The sequence below is a fragment of the Gekko japonicus genome, unplaced genomic scaffold (assembly GCF_001447785.1).
Source record: "Gekko japonicus isolate JY-2015 unplaced genomic scaffold, Gekko_japonicus_V1.1 scaffold1331, whole genome shotgun sequence".
NCBI lineage: Eukaryota > Metazoa > Chordata > Lepidosauria > Squamata > Gekkonidae > Gekko > Gekko japonicus.
This window is the reverse complement of record NW_015163128.1, coordinates 29,033-51,743: the sequence shown is the minus strand read 5'-3', so window position 1 is coordinate 51,743 and position 22,711 is coordinate 29,033. Positions and strand designations below refer to the sequence as shown.

Genomic DNA, 22,711 nt, shown 5'->3' with positions numbered 1-22,711 from the left:
TGGCATCTGATTGTGCAGTGACGGGCTGAGCCCGACTGCAATCTGATCACAGTCCAACCGATCGGTCTCCGACTGATCGCACGACTGCGAGTGAAATTCTACTGGAGGAAATAGGGGTACTTCCCCTCCGCACCAACTGGCACACATGACTGCAGCCTTAATGAGTAAAATGCTGCTCCCAGGAGATCCCAGGAGACTCCCACTTAGAAGCTCCCATGGAAATGCAGGCCCTGTAGTCACTCTAATACAGGCTTCCACGGAGCCACTAGGCCCCCCTAGCACTGTTCCCTCTAAGCTGAGTTAGTGTGAGCCAGCTCACAGTTTTTTAGCCTCCGGCTCACACATTTCTGTCTCAGCTCAGGAAGGGAGGGCTCCAGAGCAGACTAATTTAATGCAGTAGCCAAATCGCTGGCTCACAACTTTAATCCCAGCAGCTCACAGAGCAGAATTTTTGCTCACAAGACTCCACAGCTTAGAGGGAACATTGCCCCCTAGAGCCTGTCGGCTGCACGACTATAGGCCTAGGATCATGACAGTAATAAAAAGAGGCATTCATCATATAACTCACCTGACAAAGATGGCATGATTATTTTACTAAGATTTGAAAAGGAAATGTACAAACCAGTGAAATTGCATAATTTCAAATTGCAGGTGAAAAACACATCGTTCCCATTGTTTTCTGATTGACACAAAGAAAATGAGCCGAGCTAACAGCAGCAAAAAAAATGTTTTATCACAATACTTCTAGAATCCAGGTTTTGGCCTTTTGTCCTGTCCTTTAAAAAAAAACCAAAAAAAAAAACCAGCAAGTCAAAAAAGTACACCAAAATGGCTTTATTACTGAAGTTAAAAGGGGTATTTATGTGAAAATCAACTTGCAGTTTTACAGACTCACTTATGTGTATGCATTTAGACTTCAGAGCCATTGGTATCTTTGTCAGGTAACACTGGTGAATTGCATGAAAGATTACAAGCATTTTGCCATCATATTTTTGACATATTCCAGAGGCTAGCCATGTTATTCTGCTCTGCTGTAGCCAAAATAACCAAGAGCCTTTGGGAACATTAACAGCAAAATGAATTAACTCTGGCAGAAGGTTCTGTGTGCCCACTTCTGGCTGATAAAAGCTTATCCCACAATAAGTCTTTAAGGAGCCAAAAGCTTCTTGAATTGCAGTCTTAAGGACACTTTCCTTGAAGTAAGCCCCACTGAACAATACACTGATGAACTATACAGAAGAGGTTAAAGGCTGATAAATTCTTTCAAAGAATAATCTTTTGAAGAAGAACCTGAAGTTTTAGAAAGTGAAGTGAAAGCTGAATTCAAAGCAATTGGAAGAAATAAATCACCAGGAGGAGATGGGGTATCAATAGTGCTATTTCAAGACATGGAAGCAAAGGCCATCAAAGTCTCAGCAACCATATGCCAACACTCGGTCTACATTCCAGCTCCAAAAAAAGGAAACATCAAAGACTGCAGCATCTATTGGACCATCGCAATAATTTCTCACACGAGTAAAGTGATACTCAAAATCATACAACAAAGACTACTACTATATGTGGAACAAGAAATGCTAGATGTTCAAGCTGGATTCAGAAAAGGAAGAGGCCCTAGAGATTAGGGCTGCCATAAATTGGAAGCACACACAAGCCTCATTAAATAACATGGAATTTACTTCTTAGTAGGATGTTGGATCAGGCCAAAAGCCCATCTAGTCCAACACTCTGTCACACAGTGGCCAAAAATACCAGGTGCCTTCAGGAGGTCCACCAGTGGGGCCAGGACATTAGAAGCCCTCCCACTGTTGCCCCCCCCCCAAGCACCAAGAAGACAGAGCATCACTTGCCCCAGAGCCCCTATCTATACCTTGTGGCTAATAGCCACTGATGGACCTCTGCTCCATATGCTTATCTAATTCCCCTTTGAAGCCGTCCATGCTTGTAGCCGCCGCCACTTCCTGTGGCAGTGAATTCCATGGGTTAATCACTCTTTGGGTGAAGAAGTACTTCCTTTTATCCGTTCTAACCATGCTTATGATCACTCTTTCTTTCTTTCTTTCACAAAAAAAGAAACAATGTGTTAACACCTTCATTTTAACTACCTGTGCTCTACTGTTTACCTGCTGAGATGCTGTGGTTCATTATATGTGGGGATAAAAGGCAGGCATAACCTACCCCAACCACATAAAGCTCATTATTAGACTTGTAAAAAAAATTTACCTTTATATCTCTAGGTGTAAAAATATCTGCCTGCATGTTTGCATTTCAAGATTAAATGTATTTAATGCATTTCAAGATTAAGTTGCTGTACTGTTTAGGAAAGAGAGGCAGCAAAGATCTGCCCTTGATCAGTGTTGCTCTTTTCTACATATTGTTGTTCTAGTTTCACCTAGAGCCTTACATCTTGTAGGGAATAGGCGATTCATAAATTGGAAATATAAATTTAGATGCAGCGGAATGAATCTAATCAGACCCTAAGTACTGGTTTTTTGGATACTGAAACACTACAGTACTAGAATTCCACAAACTGATACTTTTAAACCTGATACTTGGTTTGCAATTCATTTTGTGGAAATGGCCAGCAATTTAAATATGTGTATCAACTTCCAGTATGTATGCATCCTTACTGGCCATAGCTATGTGTATACAGTTTGGAGGTGGGTAAGCACTTTGAATACAAAACACAAAGACAATGCTTATGGTTATAACCTTTTATTTGAAGCATTTGGAATGGACTGTGAGGCACAACCTGCCTGCCAGGGAAAGGACCAGTGTTCCCTCTAAGCTGAATGAGTGTGAGCTAGCAGTCACACCTTTTTGTCTTCGCTCAGGAAATATGACTCCAGAGCCAACTAATTTATGCCGTAGCCAAATCACTGGCTCACAGCTTTAATGCCAGTAGCTCACAAAGCAGAATTTTTGCTCACAGGACTCCACAGCTTAGAGGGAGCGTTGGTAGGGAGTGCCGCCAATTCTGGCTGGTACTGAGTAGTGACTTTGAATGATGTAAATAAATGAATACCTTAGAGCAGTGGTGGCGAACCTATGGCATGGGTGCCAGAGGTGGCACTCTGAGCCCTCTCTGTGGGCACGCGTGCAATCGCCCCAGCCAGGCCTAGACCGTCATTAAAGTGTGGAATTCTCTGTCAAATAATTTTAAGTCAATGAAAGCATTTGGGATTGCTTTCCTTACTTTGTTTGGATGATCTTAAGTTAATGTATGAGTTGTTTTTTCTAAAGTAAAACCTCAGTATTCAGGTTAAATTGCCGTGTTGGCACTTTGCGATCAATAAGTGGGTTTTGGGTCGCAGCTTGGGCACTCGGTCTCTAAAAGGTTCGCCATCACTGCCTTAGAGGGTGTGTGTGTGAGAGAGAGAATAGGGTTTGTTTTATTCCAGCCTGCTTGGATTAGTACTAGCTACCTGCCTGCTTGCTTCTGTACCCGGTTAACACCTCGATGTGTTCTATTGTAAATAAGCACATTATTTTTAAAAGAGACCAAACATTTCCAGTGTTTTCACCACCAAAGGTTGTGTGTGAGAGAGAAAGTAGGGTTTGTTTGTTTTATTCCAGCCTGCTTGGATTAGTCCTAGCTACCTGCCAGCTTGCTTCTGTACCCGGTTAACACCTTGATGTGTTCTACTGTGAATAAGCACATTATTTTTAAAAGATACCATACATTTCCAGTGTTTTCACCACCAAAGGTTGTGTGTGTGAGAGAGAAAGGAGGGTTTGTTTGTTTTATTCCAGCCTGCTTGGATTAGTCCTAGCTACCTGCCTGCTTGCTTCTGTACCCGGTTAACACCTTGATGTGTTCTACTGTGAATAAGCACATGATTCTAAAAGAGACCATACATTTCCAGTGTTTTCACCACCAAAGGAAACTGACCCTGGCGACAATATACTCAGGCTCGGGACCGCAATCTGTATTCTTCACAAGGAACCAAGCCTTCGGCTTGGTTCCTTGTGAAGAACACAGATTGCTCCATTGCCAGGCAAAAAGTAAACGGCTTCTCTGGTGCTTCAAAGGGACTTCAAAGGAACTCTGTGTCACCTAGGTTTATGGGCTATTGATGGGTCTCTTAGAAAAGGGACTGAGAATCCTACCTTGGCCTGGAGGGCAGTCACAAAATCCGTCCTCGACGAGCTGGGGATCTCATTAAGGGGCCTAATAAACTTCCTTGTTGGACTTGGTGTCTGGTCCTCTAAAGAGATCACTCTAGTCAATTTCACCGCCGCCTCCACCACCAACAAAGAACTTCAGAAGCTGCCGGAGGAAGGGAGGGGGGCGTGGGAGGAGCAGAGCCCTCCCTCCCTTTCGCTGCTCCGCCGCGGCAGCCGGCCGGCCCGGCCGTAATGAGAGGTAATTGGCCAGGCTGTTATCCATCTCCAGCCCACATCTTGCCTCCGAATGCCTCTAATTGAATTGCTGTAATTTTTTGCCCTTCCTAATGCACGGCCACGGCGAGGGGAAATGACCCCGGGGCGTGGGCGGCTCTCGAGGGAGGGGTTGGACGGCAGCCCATAAATAGCCGCGAGGGAGCCAGGACGGGACCCCCGCTTTCTCTCTCTCCCGGAGCCCCAAACGCCCGTTTCCACCGGCACCTCCTCCTGCCCCCCTGGTCCAAGACATGCAGTGACGAGTCCCGGAGGGAGACCAGCCCGAGGAACCCACCCGTCGTCCAGCCTCGGCGCCTTGAAGATCAGAGCGGCATCCCTGCGGTGGCTCAAGAGGTTGAGACGCTGAACTGCAGGCTGTGAAAGGTCAGTAGTTCAGCAGTTCGAGACCCGGGTTTGCCGCATGACGGAGTGAGCTCCCGTCTCTAGTTCCAGCTCCTGCCAGCCTAGCAGTTCGAAAGCAAGAAATTGCAAGTAGATAAATAGGTACCACTTCGGTGGGAAGGTAACAGCGTTCCGTGCGCCTTGGTGTTTAGTCATGCCGGCCACATGACCACGGAAACGTCTTCGGACAGTGCTGGCTCTTCGGCTTGGAAACGGAGATGAGCACCGCAACCCTAGAGTCGGACTCGACTGGCTTTCGAGCAAGGGGAACCTTTACCTTTAAATATGACACTGAATTTTTCTATGTGTATGCTGAGAATGGGGCTGCGGTGGCTCAAGTGGTTGAGACGCTGAGCTGCGGGCTGTGGAAGGTCGGTAGTTCAGCAGTTCGAGACCCGGAGCTCCCGTCTCTAGTGCCAACCTAGCAGTTCGAAAGCAAGAAACGGCAAGTAGATAAATAGGGACCGCTTCGGTGGGAAGGGAACAGCGTTCCGTGCGCCTTGGCGTTTAGTCACGCCAGCCACGTGACCACGGAAACGTCTTCGGACAGCGCTGGCTCTTCGGCTTGGAATCGGAGACGAGCACCGCAACCCTAGAGTCGGACTCGACTGGCTTTCGAGCAAGGGAAACCCTTTACCTTTTTCCTAGGCAGTCTCGGCTGGCTGCAATGCAGCTGCTGGCGTGGGCGCCCATTCCCACGGCCGACGGCTCCTCTAAAGCACCGGCGGGAGCGGAGGCATCGCCGGCCACCGGGGGGACGCACACAGAGAGCTCTTGAGACGCTCTCCGCCTCCCGCTCACTCCCGACTGCAGTGTTCCCTCTAAGCTGAGTGAGTGTGAGCCAGCTCCCAGTTTTTCAGCCTCCGGCTCGCACATTTGTGTCTCCGCTCAGGAAGGAGGGGCTCCAGAGCAAACTAACTGACCGCCGCAGCAGCCAAATCGCCCGCTCACAACTTGAATGCCAGGAGCTCTCCAAGGAGAATTTTTTTGCTCACAAGACTCCACAGCTTAGAGGGAACATTGCTCGAGAGAGCTGATCGTTGCTACCGCGCTGGCTCGACGGCTTCGCTTTCTGTGGGGTGGGGAGCCAATGTTCCCTCTAAGCTGTGGAGTCTTGTGAGCAAAAATTCTACTGTGTGAGCTGCTGGCATTCAAGTTGTGAGCGAGCCATTTGGCTGCTGCATAGATTAGTTTGCTCTGGAGCCCTCCTTCCTGAGCTAAGTCAAAAATGGGTGAGCCGGAGGCCAATGTTCCCTCTAAGCTGTGGAGTCTTGTGAGCAAAAATTCTACTTTGTGAGCTACTGGCACTAAAGTTGTGAGGGAGCGATTTGGCTCCTGCATAAGTTAGTTTGCTCTGGAGCCCTCCTTCCTGAGCTAGGACAAAAATGTGTGAGCCGGAGGCTAAGAAACTGTGAGCTAGCTCACACTAACTCAGCTTAGAGGGAACACTGCCGGAGGCTAAGAAACTGTGAGCTAGCTCACACTAACTCAGCTTAGAGGGAACATTGGCTGGGGGCATCAGGGGCAGATTCACCATTAGGCAGACTAAGGCATGTGTTTAGGGCGCCAGGGCCAAAGGGGACGCCACGAAGTTGGGGAAAGGGTGAAAAGCTTCGTTTGTACAGTCTATTGTGTTATCCTATGAATAGATTTTTGTGTTGCTGCCACCTGCATTGTCTATCTGGTCAGACAGGTCAACAGCTCAAATGGGGCGGCTTTCAGAGCAATGCTACCTCTAAGCTGTGGAGTCCTGTGAGCAAAAATCCCACTTTGTGAGCAGTGTTCCCTCTAAACTGAGTGAGTGTGAGCTAGCTCACAGTTTTTTAACCTCCGGCTCACACATTTCCGTCTTAGCTCAAGAAGGAGGGCTCCAGAGCAAACTAAGATATGCAGTAGCGAAATCGCTCGCTCACAACTTGAATGCCAGTCGCTCACAAAGTAGAATTTTTGCTCACAGGACTCCGTGGCTTAGAGGGAGCGTTGTTTGTGAGATGCTGGCATTAAAGCTGTGAGCCAGCGATTTGGCTGCTGCTTAAATTCATTTGCTTGGGAGCCCCCTCCTTCCTGAGCTAAGGCCAAAATGTGTGAGCCGGAGGGTAAAAAACTGTGAGCTAGCTCACAATAACTCAGCTTAGAGGGAACACTGTTTCAGGATCCGCAGCTGGAAGGCAAGGGGGTGACCGGGGCTCTTGGTCTTCTTTCAGATGCACAGGTGTGCCGGCCTCCTGTTCGTTTCTTTCCTCTTCTGCACTGCCCTCTCCGAGACCTTCGGACTGGTTTTGTCCGTAAGTATGGCTTTCAGACTTTCCGCGCGAGTTCCTCCTGAATAAGCTCAAGCCTGTGCTCTGCCTTAGCCCTGTTTGTCAAGTTCACATCCACCTTTTAAATATGAGCCCGGGCGCCGCTAAAGCCGAGGCAAATACTTGTTTCTTGAGAACGGAACGAAACATGAATGCGGGCAGGGGCGGATTAACCATGAAGCAGACTAAGCACGTGCTTAGGGCACCAGGGCCAAAGGGGGCACCACAAAGTTGGGGAAAGGGTGAATATTGGAACTTTGATACATTTAACTTGTGAAATATTAAAACAGATGTTGTAGTGCATTTTTGTAGAACTTTATGTAGCCCAAGCTTGATTTGATCTTGAAGATTCAATGCTTCTGGGGGCAGCAGAGAAATTCAGAAGGAAGGGGTGTGAATGTTTGAGAGGTTTACTAATTAGCCGAACACAGAGTGTTTGCTATTTATTCTGCAGCCTCATTTCCTGTTATAGTGGTCCTTTCTGTGCTAGACCTTAAATCCTGGTTCAACCCTTTCCCCGAACTTACATTCTACACTACATGCCAGTTCACCCCTGTAATTATCACGGGGTATTTTTACATTCGACACTACACTTGAGTTCACCCCTGTAATTATCTCCGGGTGTTACTTGTTTCCACATTACATTGAGATCACCCTGGTTTCACCCCACACTTGTTCCAGGATAAATGGATGCTGTTATAACCAGGGATAAATGCAAGGTATTGTATCCCAAATTGAACTCTGATAAAATCAGGGATGAGATCCAAGTGTGGGAAGAACCTTAGTGTCAGGTGCAAGTCCTGAGCGTTCTTATCCAGAAATAAGACACTGTGTATCAATGATAAATTGAGACATATTGGAATCAGTTCCATGTATTCAGGAAAGTCAAATTCTTACAAATAATTTATTTCAGTTAAACCAGATACTATCCCCGATGTATGTTCAGAAAATTCCAGCAGACGATCCAAATTAAATATAACAACATTTATGTATTTTGCATTCGCAGGTTTAGAGTGGGAGTTTTATTTTACAGAATATATGACCAGCCTCTTTCAGATCATCTTTTTTACCCAGCTTTGTCTTTTACGTGAACCCTTGTGTAATATGGGCACCAAATAATCTTCTTGCAATTTTCCCTTCTGTAAGGCTAAAGAGAAAAGGGGATGGACTATGAATAGTGCTGGTTATCTGCTTGGCCCACGTGAGTCCAAATGTTTTATATTATTCAAATCTAGAGAGTTAGTACCACGGGCGGGGTAAAAGTTGCATTAATAAATAACTAAATAAATAAAGATAGCAGGGCTCATTGCATACTATAAATATTATTTTCCAAGCTAGCTCTCTTCCTTATCTAGAGAGATGCTAACAGTGCAATCCTGTGCAGAATCACTCCAACCTAATGCGTGTAACAAGATTATTCTGCAAATCACTCAATTACTTCACTCAATTACTGTACTGATTTGTTTGTCTCCTTCACTGTGATATTTTGAATCTGAAGCAGGCCTATTCTGGTCTATTGTGGGGCTTGGGATGGCACTGTTACCCTACCAGCTTGATGTCAAAAGTTCATATTACTGTTCTAAAGCAATGGTGCTTCCCAAATGTAATAAATGTACGCATTGGCCTCTCTGGGCATATTTATGGGATTAATTAATTTTATTTCCTAAACAGTGAGAACATCATTCTTGAAAAGAGTACCTTTCTGGTTTCTACTTTCCTTTCTTTTTCTTCCTTTTTCTTCCCTTGACTGAGTACAATGGATGACCTATTTCAGACCGCCTGCAGTCATTCAGAACACATAGGGAAAAGGGCAAAATGATGGCCAAGGGGTCAAGGTTCACAATAAGGTTCACACGCCTGCTCTTGGATATAGGCAAGATTAAGCTATATGTACTGTAATATTTCCTGCAGTACATTCACTCATTTGCCTGAAGTTATTTCTCCAAAACCATTGCACACTTTTTCTCCCTTCCCTGTATAAACCCAGGCTTTTAAAGTTTTGATTTGTGGCATTTTTTAAAGAGTTTCCACAACAATTGTAGCACAGTCATTTTAGGTATGAATTGATATCGCTCTGTTGTCTCATCTGCTTTGGAGGTGGGTTTTGTGATATGTTTGGCAAGGGTGTTGAACCCTGTCCCTCTTTATTACATGGCTATACCGTCACAGTTACCTGTTCAAAAGCACCTTCCTTCTACCAGTGTGGTGTAGTGGTTAAGACTGGCAGACTCTAATCTGGAGAACCGGGTTTGATTCCCCACTCCTCCACATGCAGTGAGCTGGGTGACCTTGGGTCAATCACAATTCTTTCAGAGCTGTTCTCCGCCCCACCTACCTCACAGGGTGTCTGTTGTGGGGAGAAGAAGGGGAGGAGATTGTAAACTGCTCTGAGACTGCTCTGAGTGTGAAGGGTGGGTGTATATATCCAATTTCCTCTTCCTCCTCTTCCTCTTCCTCTTTTTAAAACTATAGGAGATTTACTACATGAGCTAAAATTGACATGGAGGTTTTCAACTTCTCTTCTTTGAAGCTGTAGCTGGATTTGACACACTTTGGGTGCGGTCAGACGGTGTGCTGAGAGCAGGTTAAACTGCTCCAGTTCTAACTGGATTATATTTGATTTGGATAATCGTGATCACACCTGCCTCACTGCGCTGCGTGGGAGCATTCATTGGTGGGTTTTTAAATGTTTTCTTAGTTTGCACATGCGTATAGGCGCCCCTCCATAGAATGGGGGGGGAATTATAATGGCGCATGCGCAGAACCACCAGGGTGAATCAATCTAACCCCTCCAACAAAAGACTTCCCCTTAAAAGTTTGACCCGAAAATGGTCTCCGTGAGATCCCGAACTCATCTAAACTCTAACACAAGTGACCGTTTAAATGTCGGTTTTCTAAACACGGTAGCAGAGCTCCACCTATGTGCGCACTGCCAGTGCATTAAAAAAAAATGGCGGGCAAAAAGCGGAAGCCTCGGGCAGCTTTCGAGCGGGGAGGGGGTTTAAACTGGAAGTGGCTTGACACTGGAGGAGCTATCACAATGGGAAAACTGCGGCTTTAAATGGGAGAGCTGAGAAAACACCACTTTGGGACCTGGTAACAAAATACTCCGGGTTAAAGCGGTTGTGAGCCGGAAACCAACAGCTGGGGATGGGAGGCCGATGTTGGCTGTGTGATCGTGCATATAAAATCCGTTGCTGAACCTTCACGACACCAGATCAAACGGCGCGTCTGAACACACCCTTTGTCAATTTTTGATTTTCTTTTTAAAAATGGTAGCTTATGCAGCACTGGTGTACATACTGTTTTTATGACCAGGCTTCTTTCAGGGAGTTACTTAAAATTCCCTTTGCCCCCCCTGCCCCTGAAGTTGCAGCTGTGACAACTGAGGGTGCTGTTTATAGGGAAAGAGAAGCCCATAGACATTTCCCTGGAGGTGCCTCCTAAAGAACATTCAAATAAAGAACACACCCTGTGAGAGCATGAGACTCCACATAGGTCTGAATATTACCAGTTCTTCATTAGAATATGTTATCCTTGTGTTGCAATTGAGGGGCATCTTTTTTCCCATGAGTATTTCTGAAATAAATAATAAGTGGCAAGCCTCATGGTGGCCTGGCCAGCACTCTGGTTAAGGACAGAGGCCTGAGTAAGTACGACTTTTGCGTGCGCTGTTTCAGAGTGCTTTCAGATGACGAGAGCCCCCTACCTTTCTTGCTGCTCTACAAATGCTGGCCTGATATAGCAACATGTTTTGCGACCACTGTTGTAAAGATGGAGGAACCAGGAGCAAAGGAAAGACAGAAAAGTGCGTTGTAAGACTATTCCGTATTATTACTTTTATTATGAGCAACTATAAAAAGTAATAAGAAACAGTCACAAAGTGCATACTTTTCTTTTTTTTTCTTTTTGCGCTAATCACACACCATCTGAAACACGGGGATGGGGATAGGGTGGGAACTGCTTCCTAACAATAATACAGCATACTGAGGCTGCTTCTGGGAAACAAAGGCTGAGTTCAGACTGGCTGTATGAAGTGCGCGGGAGTCGTGGCAAAAGGAACCGGAACCCGGTCACACTGCAGCGACTGATGCGGGAGCATACCGGGGAGGAGGCGCAGGGGAGCGTTCGCACTGTTGGGCTGCCCCTTGCGGAGGCGCGGCTGTGAGCGGCTTTGTTTCACTCCGGTGACATGCGCCTATGCGCCTATTTCTCGAGCTTTTCACTTGCACACTTCCGGGAAGTGGGATCAACGCACTCTCCAGGGCTTGCTACCACTTTCACCTGGTACTTTTTTATACAAAATATTTTTTTATTGATTTTAAAATATATAAACATAACAACACATTAACCCATCAAAACATTACTCCAATGGCTGCATATATCAAATTCTTTGGTAACATTACAACTATTAACTATTCATTCAAATTAAAAAATTGCTATATCTTTATATTTATGAGGTAACTTTGTCGTTGCGTTTGGATGTGAGGAAATATAATCAAAGTAAACAAACCATTTTTAAAGGAAATGATTCTTCTTCGTTATACTTTGGGCAACCCTTAGTTGAGTTGCTATCTTATCCGCTATTATTACATCCCACAATTTAGAATATCAGTTATTCAAACTTGGAACTCCAGTCTTATTCCATCTTTGTGCCAGTATTGACTTTGCGGCAAAAAGCAACAATGAAATTATTTAATTGTTTTGTTAATGTCAATTTGGGCCAGTAATTTAGAAGCACAGATTCAGGAGTATTGGGAATCTCATGCCCAGTAATTTTAAGAATTTCCTGAAGGATTTCCCCCCTGTATTTAAAGATTTTGGGGCAAGCCCACCAACAATGTATGAAATTTCCTTTCCGTCCACAACCCTTCCAACAGGTTGGGTTGGTTTTAAATTTGCATAAATATAGACGGTTAGATGTCTAATACCATCTAGTATATATTTTATATGTTTGTAGTCTAACATTCATATTATTGGTGGTAAAAGTGAAGGAGTTCCAAATACAATTCCACTGGTCTTCATTTATAGAAATGTTACATTCCTTTTCCCAGGCAATTTGGGTAGAAGCTTTTTCACCTGGTACTTTTTAAACACTTGGTAGGGGATTGTCATAGGACAGGTTGAGTACGGCTGGGGAATGCCTGACAGGTGTGCCTGTGTGAACCGGCCCCTTTAATCTGTTTGTGAAACGTGCCTCTATCGGGCAAACTGCCAGTCTGAACTTAGCCAAAATGAGCACAGTGACGTATGTGTGAAACATTATGGTTTACTTTAACCTGATTGTTGATATTTTCCTTTATATTGCAATGTAATAGCTACACAGGAGCTGCGGTGGCTCAAGTGGTTAAGACGCTGAAATGCAGGCTGTGGAAGGTCAGTAGTTCAGCAGTTCAAGACCCGGGTGCCGCATGATGGAGTGAGCTCCCATCTCTAGCTCCAGCTCCTGCCAACCTAGCAGTTCGAAAGCAAGAAATTGCAAGTAGATAAATAGGTACCGCTTCGGTGGGAAGGGAACAGCGTTCCGTGCGCCTTGGTGTTTAGTCATGCCAGTCACATGACCACAGAAACGTCTTCGGACAGCGCTGGCTCTTCGGCTTGGAAACGGAGATGAGCACCACAACCCTAGAGTTGGATTCGACTGGCTTTCGAGCAAGGGAACCTTTACCTTTACCTTTACCTTTAATAGCTACACATTTCAACATCAATAATCAGGTTAAAGTTAAGTAAACCGTAATTCACACATACTTCACTGTGCTTCAATTTCATTTTCAGGGCTCTTTTTGTAGCAGGAAGTCCTTTGCATATTAGGCGACACTCCCCTAATGTAGCCAATCCTCCAAAAGCTTACAGTAGCCCCTGTAAGAAGAGTTCTGTAAGCTCTTGGAGGATTGGCTACATTAGGGGTGCTACGAAAAGAGCCAATTTAAAAAAAACAAACCAAACCCTCAAGTCTTGTCAGAGTGTAAGTTTCACATACACTCCCTTTCTTGCACATAGTCACACTTGCCCAGCAGTTTGGTTACAATTATTTGAGTTTGGTGTGTGTGTGTGGGGGGGGGGCAGAATGTAAAGGCCATAATGGGGTGTGGGTCAGAAAAAATAAACCTTAAGGGCTACATGTGTTTTGTTCTATTTGTTGGCTTCAAATGAAACAGTAACAAAATAGACTGTGGGCAGACAATTCCCCATGCTGTACAGAGGACATCTACTTACCAAGTTCCATTTTCTCTAAGGTTGGGTAATAGCCGTCATTTGTTTCAGGTCGTATTGAACAGCTGCTCAAGGATATGCCCAGTGCAAGGGGGAGAGAAGCGCTACCTGGGGAATGTAAGATGGCTTTTGGAGGTTATTCATGTAAACTAACTGCAGCTTACTGTCAAAGCAACTGACAGTTTATTCTTAAAACCCAAGAGAAGAACAGTGAAAAGCACATGTTCTAAACTTGACACCAATGGGCTGCGTACTTTGCGCGCCCTACTATGCGTACCTCTTTTAGCCAAAGCTTTTTGCAGGAATGAACAAAGAAGGGCTGTATTCTAAAGGAGGTGCTTTCTAAAATTCAGCAGTTAATGGTTCAGCTCCACAATTGGCTGAGCCAGCCCATAGGTGGCTGGAACATCATTACCAAACAGCTGCACCACTGCAACGCGTAACGTTGTGCTGGTGCCGCTAACTGTGTGCCAGTGTTGCTGTCTGACAATTGATGTGAAGTTCATCTTGCCATTCATTAATCTTGCATCTTTCCATTACAAAATGTCTGTTACATTTGTGTTCAAAACTAAAAAAGGTGTTTACCAAGTATGGTGGTATTTATGAATCTCCTAACGTACTGCACTATTATAAAGCAATAAAACCTTTCTTGTATTTCGTTTTTTTCAACAGATGCAATAGACAGAATTTTTAATGACAAGCATGGTCTAGCTGGTAAACGTGACATACAGCCTGGAGAAAATATAAAAGCGGGTAATGGAATTCCTTCCTTCCTTTGTGTGTCTATATTTGACAGAGTTTCCTAAGGCCTAGACAATCTTACTCACCGTTTCTTGTTTATTAGATTAATAGTTAAGTAGTTAAACATCGTTCCGTGCGCCTTGGTGTTTAGTCATGCTGGCCACCTGACCACGGAAACGTCTTTGGACAGCGCTGGCTCTTCGGCTTTGAAATGGAGATGAGCATCGCAACCCTAGAGTTGGACTCGACTGGCTTTCGAGCAAGGGAACCTTTACCTTTACCTAGTTAAACATCAGGAGCTGCGGTGGCTCAAGTGGTTAAGATGCTGAACTGCAGACTGGAAGGTCAGTAGTTCAGCAGTTCGAGACCCGAGTGTCGCATGATGGAGTGAGCTCCCATCTCTGGCCCCAGCTCCTGCCAACCTAGCAGTTTGAAAGCAATTAATTGCAAGTAGATAAATAGGTGTACCTAACAGCATTCCTTGCGCCTTGACATTTGGTCATGCCGGCCACATGACCACAGAAATGTCTTCGGACAGCGCTGGCTTCTTCGGCTTGGAAACGGAGATGAGCACCGCAACCCTAGTGTTGAATTCGACTGGCTTTCAAGCAAGGGAAACCTTTACCTTTACTAGTTAAACATCACCTCTATTCATGGATATATGTTTTGCATTTTGAATTGCTAGATACATTTACACAAGTTTGCGTTAATGCTTTATATTCATATTTATCTTCTTACATATCTTCGCTGTAGTGATATTTGACTATTATGTTTTCTGTTATTGATAATCTTTGTTACTCATTGTTACTCTTTAAAGCTATTTAATATCTATATATTTATATCTATCTATATCTATATATATAGATATTTTAAAAAAGAATAGTTAGCTGAACAACGACCCAGCAAACAGTGTCCAGCACCTTTCTAAAGTGAGGCTCCTTCTGATATAACCAAATGGACAGCTTTGGCAAGTTTCTGATCACCTGGCAGCAAGGATGAGCATCTGATAGTGGGTTGTATAGCCTGCTTTGCCTCCTGATATTTACTTCAAAGGTTTCTCTCCCTCTCAGGGACCTTCCTCAAACTTTTCTTGGATCGCTGCAATCCTCTCTCTCCCAATGGACGTTTTAAAAATCATTTGTATGAAACCTTGACAGTTAATACATGATTTGAATATCAAACAGGGCATCTCTTCCCATATGTCCTTGGGATGTTAACAATAATCTTCGGGCTGCTGCCTCCTGTCTGTTCTCCCTCTTAAAGTAGTCTGCCTGACCTGAACCAGAGTCCATGCCTTTTCTTTTATACCTCCCACTCTGTGGAACAGGCTTCCCCGGGGTGAATGGGGTGACCATCTGTTAAAAAAAAAAGAAAAAAGGAGGTGCTGTGAGTTATTTTATTTGCCAGGGCTTATTTGTGGTTTTATTTTATCTATGTTCTATATTGTGATCTGTAAGTTGTCTTGAGCCATGAGAAAAAGGAAGGATATGATATTTCAGTAAATGATCCACACAAAGCTGCCTTCGGCCACATGACCACAGAAACGTCTTCGGGCAGCGCTGGCTCTTCGGCTTTGAAACGGAGATGAGCACCGCAACCCTAGAGTCGGATTCGACTGGCTTTCGAGCAAGGGGACCTTTACCTTTTACAATCTACTAGTCTATCAAGGGCTACTCTGAGTGCTGGCTGTTCTCCAAAGTTTCAGATTTTACACGTGGAACAACTGCAGTGTGTACATGATACCTATTTCTTTGGTAGGTTAGTACTGTGCCTGGTTATAAAATGTTACAGTACTTCATATAAATATCTTGTTTCTCTTTTGAAAGTGGATGGAACCTGCCGACCCAGATTGGTCTTTGCACAAACCTGCAAGCCAAACAGAAAACCAAACTACCTGTTAAAATATAGTCAGCCACTGATGTAGTTTTCTAACCTTTCTGGTACTTTCAGTCTCCTGTTCTCTCCTATCATATCAGAATGGTTGAATTGAGAATCTGTTCCTGGTGGAATATCAGAAACTGGTGACAGGGGTGAAAAATATTTCCAGAAGTCATACTTCTTGGGCATCGTAATCCCCTCTCCCAATTAGCAGAAGCGGAATAAAGTCCACACAACAATTCATTTTATGCAAAGTTGTCTCATTTTGCATAAGTTATGTGGGTGGCAGAATGCAGGCTGATGATGATACTGGGCTTGTTGCTGAAGAGTTTTGTGGAGTTTTTTAATGTACAAACGTCCATGCAGCCTTGGCCTACAGTTAAACTACTGTCCATTGACCTTTCTCTTTGGAACACTTGAGATATTATGAACAGCCCTTAAAATCTATTTTTTGTGGGGAAATCTTTGTCAGGGTAGATTTAACAGAAATGTTCAACACAGCAGGTTTTAATAGCTTCGCATGAAGTGGCTTTAAATAGAAGGCTGGTCATCTGTACTATCTAGCCCAGTTCCAAGGATGTTACAGCTGTCTAGCAATGCAAGGAGACAGAGGAATGTGGTAACAATACCCTCAGTCCACATGATGAACCTAAAGGTAAAGGCTTCCCTTGCTCGAAAGCTAGTCGAATCTGACTCTAGGGGGCGGTGTTCATCTCAGTTTCCAAGCCAAAGAGCCAGCGCTGTCCAAAGACTTTTCTGAGGTCATGTGGCCAGCATGACTAAACGCTGAGGCGCACGGAATGCTGTTACCTTCCCACCGAAGCGGTACCTATTTAAGGTAAAGGTAAAGGTTCCCTTGCTTGAAAGCCAGTCGAATCCGACTCTACGGTTGCAGTGCTCATCTCCGTTTCAAAGCCGAAGAGCCAGCGCTGTCCGAAGACGTTTCCGTGGTCATGTGGCTGGCATGACTAAACACCAAGGCTCACGGAGCGCTGTTACCTTCCCACCGAAGTGGTACCTATTTATCTACTTGCAATTTCTTGCTTTCGAACTGCTAGGTTGGCAGGAGCTGCTTTTAAGAAAAGTAAACTGATGATCAACTGTCCTCCTCAGCATTTCATGGTTCCTGAAGGATTAGGCCATCTTAAAGGTTGTGTGTGTATTTTTTTAAAGGCAACTGACCTGTTTTGAAAAGAGGTTCCACGGCTGCAGAAATATATCAAAACGGTCAACCTTATTATGTTGGTAATAGAGATCGATCATAACTAGACCCCTAACTGTGCATTATCTGATCTTTAAGCAGAGTTACACCAGTTTGGTGTAGTGGTTAAGTGTGCGGACTCTAATCTGGGAGAACCGAGTTTGATTCCCCACTCCTCCACTTGCACCTGGCTGGATGACCTTGGGCAAGCCGTAGCTCTGATAGGAGCTGTTCTTGAAAAAGAGCAGTTTCTGTCAGAGCTCTCTCAGCCCCACCTACCTCACAGGGTGTCTGTTGTGGGGAGGGGAAGGGAAAGGAGTTTGTAAGCTGCTCTGAGACACCTTTGGGTAGTGAAGGGCGGGGTATAAATCCAAACTCTTCTTCTTAAGTCGGTTAAAGACAGTAGGCTTAGAACAGTATAAGTTTATGACTCTACTTTTTCCTTTAAAAAAATTCCCTTACACCTTAAGATATACTGCTATTATGGTTGGTCCTGCCCCTCCAATATGAATTCCATTTCATAAAAAGCAGATGCAGTAATTCCTGATTAATATTTTCCAGGTACTTTTGGAAGACCACAGATGGATGACAATGTTGTGCGTACAGTGATTGAATTTTTGACCTACTTACATCTTAAAGGTTAGTATAGTTTTATTAGTAATGTTGAGTATCTTATTATTCAATCCTCACTCAAATCAGACTCTTAACTGGGCCTATTTAGGTTTCAGGAATATTTTAAAATTCAGCACTTAAATTTCAGTGTTACTAACATAACCATGGACTTAACTTTCAGAAGTTTCATAATGGCAATATTAAGTCATGGGCAATGTCGTTAATAGTCACTAACCGGGATTCATCGCAGGCGAACTTTATAGTGAGCCAGTTGTTGAAGTCAGACCAGGCATAATCAAAGATGAGGGTAGGACTAATGTTTAGGATATCCTTCCAAGCAGATTAACATCTGGAGGGTGGAACTGAGAACATGGAGCATGACTGAGGAGCCATGCAGTGGAAAACAGGAGTAGGTAGGAGACAAACTGGGGAGATCTGGAAACATGTATAGGCCTCTAGAGTCAGCTGGAAGTAATCATAGTACTCAAAAGAGGTGGGTAGCTGAGGAGGAGAGGAGACAATTGTCTCTTGAAAGCTATGCCTCTGCCTCAAAATTGCTCACCAGAAGAGAGACCCTGGCTGAGATGCTAAGAGAATGAGTTCAGGACTGGCTAGAACTGATACAAAAAAGCTTTGCTTCATGTTCCTCCTGTGGAAGCCTTATACCTTCATCATCTAGCTACCAACTGTACGCACTGATGATAATGTGCGGCCCAAGAAAATAAGTACTATAGATGTCAGATCTAGGAGTCTGATGGACGGGTCTTGGAAAATGTGAAAATACACCTTGAAAACAGTAAAAGTACTTTTACTCAAACACAGTGAGCGCGTTTGGTGTAGTGGTTAAGTGTGCGAACTCTAATCTGGGAGAACTGGGTTTGATTCCCCACTCCTCCAGTTGCACCTGGCTGGATGACCTTGGGCAAGCCGTAGTTCTGACAAGAGCTGTTCTTGAAAAAGAGCAGTTTCTGTCAGAGCTCTCCCAGCCCCACCTACCTCACAGGGTATCTGTTGTGGGGAGGGGGAGGGAAAGGAGTTTGTAAGCCGCTCTGAGAGTTCTTTGGGTAGTGCAGGGCAGGGTATAAATCCAATCTCTTCTCTTCTTCTTCTTACTCAATGCCCATCATCACCTAATCTATGCTTTAGTTTTCTGATCTTGTCACACTAGTGCTATATATTCCACTGCTTCAGATATTTGGGAAACAGCAAGAACTGGCTGGCTACACTGCTCTTTTCAAAAATTAAAAAGCTGTGAAGTGCTATGATGTGCCTTACAGGCTCCAAAAAAGGACAGTAGAAGGATGTTCTACATGCTGCCACTGTCACGATCCTTTAAGTCAAGGGCCTGATGATACTGATATGACAAAAGAACTTACCTATATGACTTTGCAGAATCCAGTTTTGTGTTGGGACTTCAGTTGCTACCTGTGCAAAATATCTATAGCATATGTATGTGTTGCATGCATAACCTCTTCACAGGCCAGTTTAAGCAAGATGCTGGGCAGGTGCAAAGTTGTACAGGTAACTTTTTCTGTTCCTTCTCCATCATGTTTAAATCAGGGTCTCAGGAACAAAATGCACATGTGTCGATGTATACTCTCCAAAAGGGAGTTGCACAGTTGGCATATCGTGGCGGAGTCAGTAAACAAGATAAATTGTGCTTGAACCTGACGTGTAAAGTCTTAAAAGAAAAATGTCAACTAAAGGTTTGAGATCCAATGACCCTAGGTGGGATACCAGGAGCATTTGGATAATCAGAGCTTTAGATAAAATAAGTGTGTTATTTTCCTAGAACTAAACTGACACTGGACTTCATAACTGCTCATGAAATTCTGACCACTGGATTCCTTCCTCTGCCTCAAGTTTTTACCTCTGTATACAAGGGTTTCTCAAGCTTTTCTCAAGACAAGCACAGTCATCTTAACTGTGCTTCATGAATGACAGTTCTTTTCAACATTTGAGAGAGAGAGAATGTTACGGAGGCCAAGCTAAGAATTCAACCCTTCTCTGGTAAATTTGAATAACCAGGAGTTTGGGAATAGCTGGTCATTGGTTAATGGTATTCTACTGCACATTGCACTAAAAATGACTTTAAGCCATCTCCTAGAAAGTGGTTCGTGTGATTTGTATCCTCGAAAGCACCAGTGGAATGTTGAGCCTGGGGGGGGAGTTGCAGTGAGAACGGGGGTCGGAGGTGGTCCCCTTTCCCCTCTCTCATCAGGGCAACTGTTGCTTTCTTGGACCTCTAAGTGATCTCAGTTGTTGTTGTTGTTTGGTCGCACAGTCGAGTCTGACTCTTCGCGACCCCATGGACCAGATCACGCCAGGCCTTCCTGTCTTCTGCCGTCCTCTGAAGTTTGCTCAACTTCATGTTTGTTGCATCTATGACACTGTCTCACCATCTCATCCTTTGCCGTCCCTGTCTTCTTTGACCTTCAGTCTTTCCCAGCATCAGGGTCTTCTCCAGTGAGTGCTGCGAGAGTTGGACTATAAGGAAGGCCGAGCGCCGAAGAATAGATTCTTTTGAACTATGGTGCTGGAGACGACTCTTGAGAGTCCCTTGGACTGCAAGGAGATCGAATCAGTCAATCCTAAAAGTAATCAACCCTGACTGTTCCCTGGAAGGCCAGATAATGAAACTGAAGCTCAAATACTTTGGCCACCCAATGAGAAGGGAGCACTCCCTGGAGTGATCTCAGTACCATTAGCCATAATATTCTTCTGGTTGAAATGGGAGTTGGAGGACTATGTTCCGATAGGTCTGTGTCTACCGGCAAGAAGACTTCAAAAGGTGATTGTTGCAGGAAGCCCTTTTGCTCCACAGGCAGGAGGGTCAGCTTATCAGTTTAGACTGACCTTGTGCGGCTCAGGTACATGGGTAGGCTTCCATCCTCTGGAGTGATAAAGACCGTGGTCCTAACTGTTGCAGCATGCTACCCCAAATATAGTATTTAACAAATATAATAAACCAAACTAAGGGCCCATGAGGAGTCATGGAGGTGAACAATGCAGAAATACCACATATCTTTCACATCCTCTAGGTTTCACATGGTCTTGTGCATGATATTTTCTCTTCTCTCCCCCCCCACCCCCCGCCGGGGTTAAGAAACACAAGCTGCTCTCAGTATTCCATTCCATTCTAGGCAAAGGTAAAGGTCTCCCTTGCTCGAAAGCCAGTCGAGTCCGACTCTAGGGTTGCGGTGCTCATCTCCGTTTCAAAGCCGAAGAGCCAGCGCTGTCCGAAGACGTTTCCGTGGTCATGTGGCTGGACCATATTTAATTACCATCAGGTTATTTTTGCGGGCTTTCCCTCTTTTCTTTAATTTATTGTGGGGTGTTTTTTTTGCATATCTATAAATTCCCCCAGGAATGCAGAGATTTCTACATTTTCTATGGGTGACCCCCATTGTGCTGTTCCATTATCTCCCTGGGGCCAGATAGTTTTCCGTTAGACAACGTGATTCCAGAGCTCAGCAGTTTGCCGAGAGCTGGCCTGGCACAGTGGACAGAATGTGGATCTAGGATCCTTGGGGGTGGGGGGGGAGAGCCAGGTCTGAATCCCCAGTTCTGCCTTGGAAAGTCACTGGGTGACCTTGGGACCATCATATCCTCTCAGCCTAACCTACCTCAGAGGGTGTTTGCGGTGGGAAACTGTTGTAGAAGAAGAAGAAGAAGAGATTGGGTTTATACCCTCCAGCCCTTCACTACCCAAAGGTGTCTCAGAGCGGCTGACAAACGCCTTTCCCTTCCCCTCCCCACAACAGACACCCTGTGAGGTGGGTGGGGCTGAGAGAGCTCTGACAGAAACTGCTCTTTTTCAAGGACAGCTCTTATCAGAACTATGGCTTGCCCAAGGTCATCCAGCAGGTGCAAGTGGAGGAGTGGGGCATCAAACCCGGTTCTCCCAGATTAGAGTCTGCACACTTAACCACTACACCAAACTGGTGTAGGGGGGAGAAGATCATATTCTAAGCTGCTTTGAGTCCCAACTGGGGAGAAAAGGAAGGTATAAATAAAATGCAAATGCATGCAGCATGACTGATGGCGGGGGTGGGGGCGGGGCGGGAATCAGCTCTTTACTGGCTTCCAGTTTATTTCTGAGCACAAAACTAAGTGCCTAGGATGTGGGAACCCAAAAGACCATCTCTTCCCATATGAACCTGGCCATTCATTAAAAACTCTTGAGGCCCATGCCCTGTGAGAACTACCACAATGTTCATAGACCCTAAACATTTCGGTTTTTTTCTGATGTGAGAAAAAAATTAAACCATTTTCTTTTACCCTAAAAGTTCATTTCCCCACCCCACCCCTTCTGATTTGAAAAGAAATTTAAAAAATATTTGTAGGCCCTAAGCACTGTGCCTACTGTGGCTAATGGATAAGTTGGCCCTGGCTGAAGGCAAGCTGGGCACAGGCTGCGGTCACACGGAACAGAAGCCACACAAGTGAGACGGAAAACAGGTGGAGTTTCCGGGCGCGATCTCACCAGCACATCTGGGAAGCGTAGCACTCCCGTGGCACAACCGAGGCTTCCAGCCGAAACTGCGTGGCAAAAAACTAGTACCTCGGAGGTACTAGTTTCCGGAAACTGCGGGGCAAGGGCGGGCATCTGATCGCGTTTCCGGTGGCATCCGGCGCCCGCCCATGTCCCCTTGCAAATAAGGTGTTTTTGTTTTTGTCCACATCTCTGTGGATGCGCACACGCACCCAACGGAGCATGCGCATTCGTCGTGTACACACACAAAAAAAACAGTTTGCCGTGGCGCGCGCTTCTTCGTTGCGCGCCGGCTTGTCCTGTGATCAGCACCTCTCCCTTGCCATGGAACCTCCACGGGAGGTCTGATCGAGTAACTGCACAGTAGTTTGCCCCAGGGCAAACAGCCACACTTCTCCCCCGCAGTTTCCTGCCCGTGTGACCGGGGCCACAGAAAACCTTATGCCATTCCCCACACATTTAAGCAGCATGATAAAAAGCAGAGACATC

General features: G+C 45.0%; 1 protein-coding gene across 1 annotated transcript in view; it reads left to right on the top strand.

Moving 5' to 3' along the window:
* Positions 1-4,690: 4,690 nt before the first annotated feature.
* Positions 4,691-22,711, top strand: part of GAL (galanin/GMAP prepropeptide) — a 22,996-nt gene continuing 4,975 nt past the window's right edge. Inside the window, exons 1-6 of the mRNA XM_015406927.1 lie at positions 4,691-4,764; positions 6,987-7,067; positions 8,229-8,283; positions 13,347-13,412; positions 13,968-14,048; positions 17,677-17,754. Coding sequence (XP_015262413.1) covers positions 6,987-7,067; positions 8,229-8,283; positions 13,347-13,412; positions 13,968-14,048; positions 17,677-17,754 — 361 coding nt within the window. The 5' untranslated portion in view covers positions 4,691-4,764. The remainder of the gene's footprint in view (positions 4,765-6,986; positions 7,068-8,228; positions 8,284-13,346; positions 13,413-13,967; positions 14,049-17,676; positions 17,755-22,711) is intronic.